The sequence below is a fragment of the Ailuropoda melanoleuca genome, unplaced genomic scaffold, assembly GCF_002007445.2.
Source record: "Ailuropoda melanoleuca isolate Jingjing unplaced genomic scaffold, ASM200744v2 unplaced-scaffold6034, whole genome shotgun sequence".
NCBI classification, from domain to species: domain Eukaryota; kingdom Metazoa; phylum Chordata; class Mammalia; order Carnivora; family Ursidae; genus Ailuropoda; species Ailuropoda melanoleuca.
Genome location: NW_023234215.1, coordinates 889,277 through 900,073, shown reverse-complemented (window position 1 = coordinate 900,073; position 10,797 = coordinate 889,277). Strand labels below are relative to the sequence as shown.

The 10,797-nt window shown below is 38.5% G+C and overlaps 1 protein-coding gene across 4 annotated transcripts in view; it reads right to left on the bottom strand.

Moving 5' to 3' along the window:
- Nucleotides 1–216: 216 nt before the first annotated feature.
- The window catches only part of DSC2 (desmocollin 2), a 34,082-nt gene continuing 23,501 nt past the window's right edge, over nucleotides 217–10,797 (bottom strand). For 2 of the 4 annotated variants that reach the window (XM_034652455.1, XM_034652454.1), the window contains exons 12-17: nucleotides 7,271–7,498; nucleotides 5,190–5,426; nucleotides 4,716–4,840; nucleotides 3,244–3,501; nucleotides 2,537–2,582; nucleotides 2,309–2,450 (exon numbers count right to left, since the gene is read on the bottom strand). In XM_034652455.1, coding sequence (XP_034508346.1) covers nucleotides 2,547–2,582; nucleotides 3,244–3,501; nucleotides 4,716–4,840; nucleotides 5,190–5,426; nucleotides 7,271–7,498 — 884 coding nt within the window. In that variant the 3' untranslated portion in view covers nucleotides 2,309–2,450; nucleotides 2,537–2,546. Of the gene's footprint in view, nucleotides 2,451–2,536; nucleotides 2,583–3,243; nucleotides 3,502–4,715; nucleotides 4,841–5,189; nucleotides 5,427–7,270; nucleotides 7,499–10,797 lie in introns of all 4 variants that reach the window. The other 2 variants (XM_034652452.1, XM_034652453.1) reach the window with 1 other exon arrangement.

The following is a 10,797-nucleotide window of genomic DNA, read 5'->3' as shown; positions in this document are numbered from 1 at the left end:
GTTCTGAACCATTTGATATACAAGACCCAGTCATCAGGTAATCATTATGAAAAGACATATTCTCAAATGACAAACATTCTAAAGTAAAGCAAAACAAGACAGCTTTCAATTATCCTATTTTCTTAATTGATCTTTGTTAATACGAATGGGTTGTACGTGTGACATATTTTAAATCATTAGTATTATAGGAGTGCCTTTTAGGTGGACAACTCTATATGAATTTCATGCTTAAAAACCATTTTTTATTCAAGTGTCTTACAGCCACCTTAGGAAAGGAGTTATATCATTACCCCCCATTTTATGACAAAATTAAAGGAAAACACACACACACACACACACACACACACACACACACAGAAACCATGCACCTTAACCAATATCCCATATCATGACAACCTTTAGAATAGCAAAATTATATACATGTGGTGATAACAATGGATCAATGATCTCTCCATATCAAACTCTAAAATTCTGAAAAATGTAGAACACAATTGTAAAGAAGGGACTCGCTTCTCAAAGTAAGACGAATACAATCTTATAAGGTCATATCGGACACATGATTAACAAACTCACACTAACATTTTGAAACTACTCAATTTACTTTCTTATACCTAGCCATACACAACACTGTAGACACGATTTATTTAAAATAACTTTGAGAAACAGTATTTTTGACTGAACAATAATAAAACTATTACAAAGATAAACTGACTATTGAAGAAGATTAACCCAATGTTAATCTTTAAAAGTAATTGTCATAAGCCAAAGTCATGAATTTAAGATAGGCACATTATTAACAACTGTTGCTATCAGAAATACATTTAAAATGTCCACATGGTTAGTATACATAGAAAATTCATTGACTGAAATCAACTGTGAAATCTGGCCTAGAATTTGGTTGGCTGTTAAGTTTAATTTTGTCTTGTTGTTTCAAAATATAAATAGTTTGGCCCACTCTACATTTATTAAAAACTGTAATCTTAAAATACAAAAAAAAAAACAAACCCCAAAACTTCTCAAACACACAGATACGACTAGTCATTTCATCTAAAAAGTTATAAAATACTTATTCCTGGAGAACTTTCACGACCCCTGTACCTCAAAGCTTATTTCAAAAACCATCATTACTTCCCATTGAAAAACTATATCTTTGCATTGAAGATACGAACTATAAACATGCTATTATATTCTATGTGGATACTAACTATCCACATTCCAATTTTAAATAGCCTTTTGTTCACACAGAATGTTGCATCTAATAAAAGCATGACTTACTTTCAGTTTCAATGTCAAAGTTAAAGTTCCTTTGTTGAGGAAATAATGAAGCAATGACCAAGATACTTGAAACAGTAATGTCAATATTACACTGATTTCAAGAAACAGAGAATAATACGCTTACATAATACACAAACAGAATCACTCGCTTTAGAAGACAGATGGCTTTTTAGAATATTTAGACTCTCCAACCCAAGTAGAAATTTAAAAAATAAAGAGAAGAGAAAGAGGGACAGTGAGAGAGAGAGACAGAGAGAGACCAAGGACCAAAACCCTGCAGAAGTAAAAATACATTCTTAAAGCAGTTTTTAAGCTTAAACTTTGCTGACAAGGTGGGTAACAGAGAAACATAGATTCAGTTCAGGATTTTATACAGAATAAAACATAGAAACTAAACTCCACCAAAATGGAATTGTATTAACAGTCAATGCCTGGCTGGGACTCCCCCTTTGCATTAAAAAGAAAGGTAATGTTATCAGAATAAAACATTATCAAGAATGTAATGTACACGCTTTATAATGTTTAGGAGAACAGCAGTTTTCAACCACCACACGAACGATTAATGAATTAGGTAAGTGAAGATAATGTTAAAGCGAGTTCTCTACAATTTTCTATTAGGTTATACTTTAAGTAGTGTATGACACACACTTGAGTTCATTACATTTTATTGCACAATGGCTATTGTCATTATACCCAAATGTAAACAATAATGCAGACTTCCTTAATTTTTCTATCTCTAGGTCTCCTTGGGTGGAAGACAACTAATTAATAACTATGTAAAACTTGGGAAATTTGTATACATATTTACAGCATTTTTCTGTAAATATGCATTTGGCTAAAGAGATCCCATCGAAATAAAGAGGGGAAAACCTGAAACATAGCATCTGCTATTTTTCAAAAAACCTGGCTTATAATGAAAAAAGCATGGGTGGGAGGGAGATAAAGCCACTGGCTTTTATAGACTTCTTAGAATACACTCATCTCTTTATGCATGCTTCTGCTAGTGTCCTAAATTTGGGTTCCAAATGATCCAAAAATTCAAGCCCATCTTCTTCTTGTCGATCACTGCAACAACCTATAGAGCCAGCCACCGATCCTTTGCCTTCGTAGTTATACGTAAGGACATAGTCTGGAGCGTGTTTGTGCTTGTCATCCTGATTACACAGTTGCACCTTCTGCCAGGGGAGAAACACAATATATTTTATTATTATTATTTTAAACACCAAAACTTACTAACATAAAAAAAATTGCTTTGATTTACCTTTCATTGTTTAATTTTTAATCAGAGTGTGTCCTCTAACGGATTCCTACATATAAAAAATGCACATGATTGGTCTATATCATAAATCATCTATAAATTCACTCTATAGCATGTTTCTAAAAACTCACATACGTGGCAGCAAGTATACGAGGGTTCATATTAGGTAATCATTAGTTTCCCTTTCAAAATCATGTCTAAAGTGAGATGAACCCATTAAACTGAACCCAAATTGTTGTGGGCTCAGATCTTTCCAGATAGGCTTAGTGACCATAAGGCTATGGTTGCCTTGCACCACGCTTCTGGTGTCTAAGATACGATCTGTCACATGGGGAATATTAATACAAAGTCGTGGAAAAAAATAATTTAAATGTCATCACACAGATAACTTCTATGTTTGAAAATTAAAAACACATAAACTGGGATAAAGATTCTTTTCCATTGTTTTTATACCAAATAAAGGAGATATTTCATATCCAATAGATAAATAAATATCATCTAACATTATTTCCATAAGAATTAAAAACCAAATTGAGAGGAAATGTAAATATCCACTTAATAGCATTATTAAATCAAAATTAAGGAAAAACAACTTTACAATTAATAGATTAATAATTAACTGAAAACAAGGGTCAGGCCACTAAATTGAAGTAATGTAGAAAGTTGAAAAGAAATCAACATAAATTTATAGGACACTCAGGAAAACTCACTTCACCAAGACGGGGCTGAGTGAAACTATGCCACTCGGAGTAAGTGTATCTGCAGTTGTCCATGTCCACGTGTCCTCCCCTGCAGGAATCCAGGGTGTGATGGTGCCCGGCCCCCCGGCATGATTCCAGGGTCTGGTGTCCGCCTTTCACCATTTCAATGGTCTCCTGCCCTCCATTTTTCGCTCCTGATCCCAGGGTGCCACAAATCCCCTGAGCCGAACTGCCCACAGTATGTGCTGTGAAGCCATTCGTGGAACACTGAAAGGCAAACAATTTGCATATAGCAGGTGAACAACAACAGCGACATGCAGATAATGCCATACGTTTTTGGGTTAGAAGGTAAGCTCCCCGAGGGCAAGAACTAAATCTGTCTTGGCAATCCTGAGTACTTCATACAGCGTCCAATGCATCTGCAAACTGCAGCTGTCAAGCGGTCTACACCTCGAGACAAATCAGAAAGCTGAATGTATATTCCTTCTTTAAAAACTTCCGAGACTGCTGTACAATGTCATTTTTGAAATCCTTCCAAAATCTCAAGGCTCAAAATCAGGATTCCAGTAGCAACATCTCACTTGAAGTTGCTGTGCTTGGCTTAAATTCACTCCCTTCACCCGACTAGAGCAGAAACAGAAATGATCGGTATTTTTATTCAGTGTCTAATGTCATTCCCTTTAACAAAAACAAAAATATAGAAAAAAGAGTTGCCATAAAAATCCCAGCGGGGATAATAAATCCTTGCGATCTCAATAAATACAAATAAATCAGCAGGGAAAATAAGAACACCAAAGCTCTGGCCACTAATTTTCTATGCTGTGTTTTTCTAGGAAACCCTAAGTTTTCTTTTTTTCCCAATACCTTCCTAGATGTCAACACACTTTTGTTTTCTAAATCCTGCTCTTATCATCATTATGCTTTTCGTAGAAAATGTACATGTTCCTCACCCACATACTAGGCTAGAAATCGAAGTTGGAGCTCTGTAGTCATTTGCTAGCACTGCCATTTCATATATTTGACCTCAGGCTTCCTTCTAACCCATATTAGAACCAGAAAGACTCCATTAAAGCTCTTCCCACACTGATCAAAGCTTGTAGTCATTTTATTGCTGTTGCCAGAAAAAAAATTAAAAAAATTATGCTGATGATCCGCGAATAATTAAAATGAAATATTCTTACAGCGCAAACAGCAGTTTCAACATATAAAAAAGACTGGACCTGAAGTTGAAGTCACGAAACATTTTAAGTAGAAATAATGAGATGCTAAAGGATTTTTCGATTAAGTAACACCATATGACTGCACTGAAAGGCCATACGGCACGATGAGAATCGACATCATTTTACCTAGTCCCCAGGACCGATGAAATTGTATATATTGTCAGTTACCTGATTTCAAAAGAACTTTTCTCAGAAAAGATAATTATAGCTGTTTAGGCCAATTTGTCCTTTGTATTTATTTAAAAAGAACAAACTACTTACTATTTTGTCATCTCCTGGAGCTTCTGTGTTTGACACAATGAGGTTCTGCTGGGCTAAATCATCAGGAAATACTTTGGGCTGCTTAGCTGTCCCGGTACCCCCACAGACTAAGGTAAACAGGATACCTGGAGGATGAGAGAAGTTACTTCAGTTGATCATAAAACAACGTGAATTTAAGATGACTGATACAAAGACAGCTTTCCAGAAAACGTAAATACGATGGCTTGTGGAGAAAGCCTGCCCTAACCAAGTGTGCCACGAAGACGTCCTAACTGCTGTGTTTCTGAGCTGAATTTTATGTCTATGATGCTACTAACACGAAAACAGTTCTTTCAATATATAAATTCAATATGTTGTGTTAAGCAGAAATAGAACTACATACAAATGAACAGCCACAGATAGCAGTCCTGATTCTAAGAATGGGTCTTGAAAGTTATCGCAAAGGCTATTATCCGAGTTGGTGAAGGGACTTACAAAAGAGCAAGGCTATGCCCAACAATATTGCAAGGATGGCCCACTTTCCAAGTCTCACTACTCCATGGCCGGTCCTCGCATCTGTGCGAAGCGTGCAGTCATTTTCAGTAACACAGTCACATAACATAACGTTTAATGGAGAGATGAAGGACAGGCCGTGTCTATCTGTGACTCTGACAGGTACTCTGTATGTTCCAAATGGAAGGTCCTCCTGAAAGAAAAGACGAGCTGCCGTATCTGAAAGAAAATAAAACTGAGTGATAGAGAATGTCCCTGATTTCTCCCAGAGTTAGGGTAGTCGCCATATTTCCCGACAAATGGATCTTCCTGATGGGAAGGCACCACAGCCACGGGATGGAGAACGTGAGTGGACTGAGGAGTTCTCATCTACAGCGACGGTAAACACACTGCACACACAAGTTTCTCTCTGCTGCTTCTTACATAAACATCCTTTGGCTTTTATAATAATATATTTTTCTGTCCATACACAAACCCTTCTTATCACAAGCAACAGGCGCGTTAAGACATTGGTCTTTAGCCTATGTTTGAAAATTTTTAATCTCACCACTCAGTGCAATTTTCTTGTATATGTGGCTCGTTAGAGAGCAACTGTCTGAAATTCTGTATGTTCCCCCTTACTCTGTTTTCATATATTGTGCCAAACAAACATAAACAGTTGTGACTCACTGCAAGAGATTGACTCTGACAACTTCGAACGTGGCTGACCTTGAACATACGGGCAGGTGTGAGCTGTCCTGCTGCTGTACAGTCTCACAGTCCTATAGGACTGTGGGACCAACTGCAAACTTTTTAGTTTTGATACATTTTTTTAGGTCAAGGGTAGAAAATATCCAGTTCAGTCTTGGGTACGGATCCAAAGATAAAATACTATTCTGAATGTAAATGCCACATGCCCACGCATAAGAATAATCCCTCCCCATTTATAACTGGCCTAGTGTGACAGTCCCATGTATTTTTAGGGTGTTTGAAGCTCTAAATATAAATTTGGGTGTTTGGGTAAAGAAATCAGTGAGTAAGTCCATTTTAAAAGAAAGCATGGTTAACTTGGTAAGTCTATGCGTAAAAAATAATGAAAAGACTAACAAAACCAAAATGTATGGCGTATAATGTGCCGTGGTCTGACGCATTCATTATTTTGTTTACTCCCCCAAATAATCCCATTTTACGTATGAGTAAATTAAGGTCCAAAGAGCATAAACAACATGGTCATATTTGTATCACTAATAAACAGTGGAACCAGCTTTTAACACAGCCTGTTCGACTTCAAAGACTCTTTGGGATACATTCTTCTTAACTTCGTGTTTCCTAGACTTTTGGGTTATTTCACAGATGAGTTGAACTTTAAGGTAACAACGTTTTGACCGACATAATCCTGCCAATGTTTTACTCTATGAAGTAGGAATATTAAACAAAATTACAACCTCCTGTCACATGATCTAAAAAAGAAATGTTATGACACCAAATCAGTAGAAAGGAGAAAATCTAAAAACAAAGTTAGTTCTTCCCAAGAAAGAACAGTTGATAACCTTACACATACACACACATACACACACACAAACACACACACACACACACACACACCTACCCCAGAATTTTATTAATAAGACTGAAAAGGCTGTTAGTTCACAGCGCAGGATTTGGGACACAGGTCTTAACTCATCCCTGTAGCTTCTATGCGTCCTTGTTTTCCTTCTCCCTTCCTGTTCCCCTTCCCTTGGCTTACAACTTTGTGTTCTAATTTGTCATAAAAGAGAATGGAGGAATATTCATTGGAAGTACGGGGTTGAAATTCACATTCAAGGACACTTTAAAGGCAAACCCACTCAGTTTACAGCAGACTGTGAGTCGTGAAAGCTGGAGTGCTGGTCGACCAGGACTTCAGGCCCTGTGGGTAGGACAGTCAGGAGACCAAGGGGTTGAGAGCTGACGGAGGGAGTGATGCAGCCGGCATGGAGAGAGGGCCCCTTCGTGTTTGTCATTCCTGTCACCATAGGTCCTCTCATGGCTAAAGTCAGAAGTACAGACTAAGAACTAAGTTGGTATTAACAGCATTTACATACCGTTAATTTTTGTCAATCTCCACTTTCTTTCTATGTCTGAATCAGCATCACTGTCCAAACTAAAGTCAAAGGGCGGGCCATTCATAGGCCCATCAGGATCGACAGCAACAATATCCGCAGACGACATGACAGTTTTGCAGATTACCACTGTCCGTTTCGGTATAACTGGGCCATTATCGTTCACATCTTCGAGTATAATTCCCAGTGTCCCAGTACATGTTCTCCCATCTAGAAAAGTGGATGGAAAAACAGAATTTTTTAAATGTTCTGAGTTTTCACTAGGAAATTGTACATCGGAAAAAAGTAACATATAAATGGCAGTGACAAGCACAGTTGCAGGCTATATCCTCAAAGAATGTTTAAAAAAAAATGATCGGGGCGCCTGGGTGGCACAGCGGTTAAGCGTCTGCCTTCGGCTCAGGGCATGATCCCGGCGTTGTGGGATCAAGCCCCACATCAGGCTCCTCTGCTATGAGCCTGCTCCTTCCTCTCCCACTCCCCCTGCTTGTGTTCCCTCTCTTGCTGGCTGTCTCTATCTCCGTCAAATAAATAAATAAAATCTTAAAAAAAAAAATGATCACTTTCAAATAGTTTGTGCTATTTGAAATAACTGCTATTCGATTTGTCATTCATTCACGAAATAGCTGCAAAAGCCATGGAAACTTTTACGGAGGTTACTTTTGACTGATTTTTTGAAAGGAGAACATATGACCAAGGGCACTTGTGGTGTATGTACAAGCACAAGGAAATGTGAGAAGGTGGGAAAGCACAGTATGCACATCCATGTTCTAGACGTAATGAGGGGGACAGCAGATTGGCTGGAACTGACACCGCAGAGAAGCGCAAAGAGTCCTCGAAAGCCAACCTAAGGAGCCCGGAACTTCATATGCATATAGAAAGTGCTGAAGGTTTCAGAGCCGGGAAACCAAAAGGTAGAAGATATGGATTGGGAAGATGAGAACAAAATAATACATAGAAACGTTTAAAGGGTGGTAAGACTCCAGAAGCTCTAAACCAAACTAATCACAGTGATTGCAGCCTAAGGAATGCATCTGTCTCTATCTTTAATAAAGATAACTACTTTGTACAGGGCACTGTACTGGAAAATCTAGGGGATTCAAAGACGAAGTGGACGTGGGTCCAGGCCAAAAATCAGTCACACAGCTGTAAAGCCTGCAACTGAACACAACCCCACGACTTGTGTCTCTAGACCATTTCTTCTTTCTGCTCAATCAGGAGGCTTTGGGACATCAAGGGTGGACAAGAAGATCCACAGACCTATGCTGCCTGTCATCTGGGGCTGGGGCTTATGTGAAGCTGCCACCCTGGGAAAGCTGGAAGACCAGGCACGGCCTGCGGGCACAACCTCGACCAAGGCGACAGGACCTGTGATACCTGCAGTGACATCAAGGCAGAACTGGGAGACCTCGTTCTGAAATGTGGGTCCCAGAAGAGGACAAGGTGGAGGCAACTGTAAGACTGCTATGGGGTAAAGTTGGGGAGAGAGAGGAAGAAACCAAAAACAGAAAGTAAACCGAACACCTCCTATGTAATGTAAGCTTGCTAGTCGAAATTCCAGAACGAGCAAGAGCAATGCTAAAAGGAAAACCAACAAAATCACCCATCAGAAGATTAATTTACTCTATGCAAGACATCTCTGAAACACGCATATGTAGTATCTCCAAGGTAACTGTTTAAAGAACAATGAAATTAGAGCTTAAATTCCAGTGGAAATAAAACAGCAACATCGCTCTAATAGGGACTCTAGAAGAAGAGAATAAATAGAATGGCAGGGAAGCACTATTTAAAGAGATAATTGCTGAGGATATCCCAGAATTAAAGAGAAGCATGGGTCTCTCTCTCTTTTTTTAAAATATATTCTGACAGCAGTGCTACATAAATAAAAATAAACTCACACCATAAACATTGTATTAAAACTACAGAATGCAACCTAGGGAGCCAAAGTTGCCTAGACATATTAACTACGAATGGACAATAATGAGATTGACAGTAGAAAAAACCTCAGCACCATGAGACGCCAGAAGATAACGGAGTACGACCTGCACAGTGCGGAGGGAAAGAAGGACTTGACTCAAAACTTTACATGAAGTCAAATGATCAAATCAGGCAGGAGAATGACATGTTTTCCAGAATAAATGGGTAGGGTTTATCACCTAGACCACACCATTGGGAGAACTAGGAAAGGACATATACCAGCAAGAAGAGAAAGGAACCAGGAGAGAAGGAATGAGATATAAGAAACAATGCAACGATCTCTCACGTTGGACAATTTAAAAAAAGAGAGAGGAGAGGGAAACAAAGGAAGCAGGGAGCTCTGTATTTTATCTTCCTGGCATACTTTTCGTAGGACAGAATAATTTCACCTCTCAAAGTCTCTTGTGCTCACGCTATGTGCTGTGTTCTGGCTCTATGTGAAAATTGGGACTGCAGAGTGTCCTAAACATTTCTCGCCATTGGAGTCCACAGAGTTGGAAGAACATGGCTTACTGACTCTGGTTGTTCGCATTGTCTTTAAAAATTGACCTCTGCAATGTCTGTTCTTCTGCCATTGTGCTAAATCCTTGAACTTCCCTTCCATTAAACATTTAGATTTGTACTATTCACTCCATTTTTGAGGCATTATGATTTGTACTGGTGTACAATATTTAAGCAAAGATCTTAGACATCTAATTCACAGTGTTTCATGGCTCTGTTTTTCATCTGTTGACTAAATAAATGATACTCTAAGTCATTGGAGTGTATACATGCAATGCTTACCTTCTAATATTAATGCAATTCTATATGAGTAAGTAAGAATTCCAAATATGAAGTCACAGAAGTGAACTACCCATGGTTTCGTGATTTTTGAGCATGGCATCCTCCTGATCAAGGTTTCAAAACTTTCGAAAGCCCGCTCCTCCCCAAAGCTGGAATAATACAACAAACATAGAAACCTAAAACTGAGCTACGATAGAGGAGATACCTTAGTGACACTGCCAAGAGAGTTGAATTTGAGAAGACATTGAGAAGAAGAGAGAAATTGAACCCAAAGTTGAAGAAATAGCTAGGTTCGGGAGAGCAGAAGGTAGTATCAGAAAGCATATGGACCAGAGAGGAAAGTGTGGAAAAATTTATACACAGAAGCCTTGCAAAAGTGTTTAGAAAGAGGAGGCATGTGCTGTAGAGAAGCAGGAGGATGGGAAGTGAGAATGGACCCAGGGTCAGTGCTCTCACGAGAGATCGTCTTTCATTAGGAAGCAGCTGGGAGGGTCCAGATGAAATTAGCCAGCATAGATTTTAGAAAAGATGCAAACAAAAACGAGCAAAAAAACCCAAAAAACAAAAGACAAAAAAACCCTTCTGTATGATCTCAGTTCATAAAATAAATAGCTGTAACATTATTTAGCCCCTACCCTCTTCAACAGAAATGAATGGAAAAGGCCTCATGACACATTTATTCTGTTCCACAGTGATGATTAGCTCATCTAAACGCCATACAAATATTTGCTCTCTCAATTATTTTATCT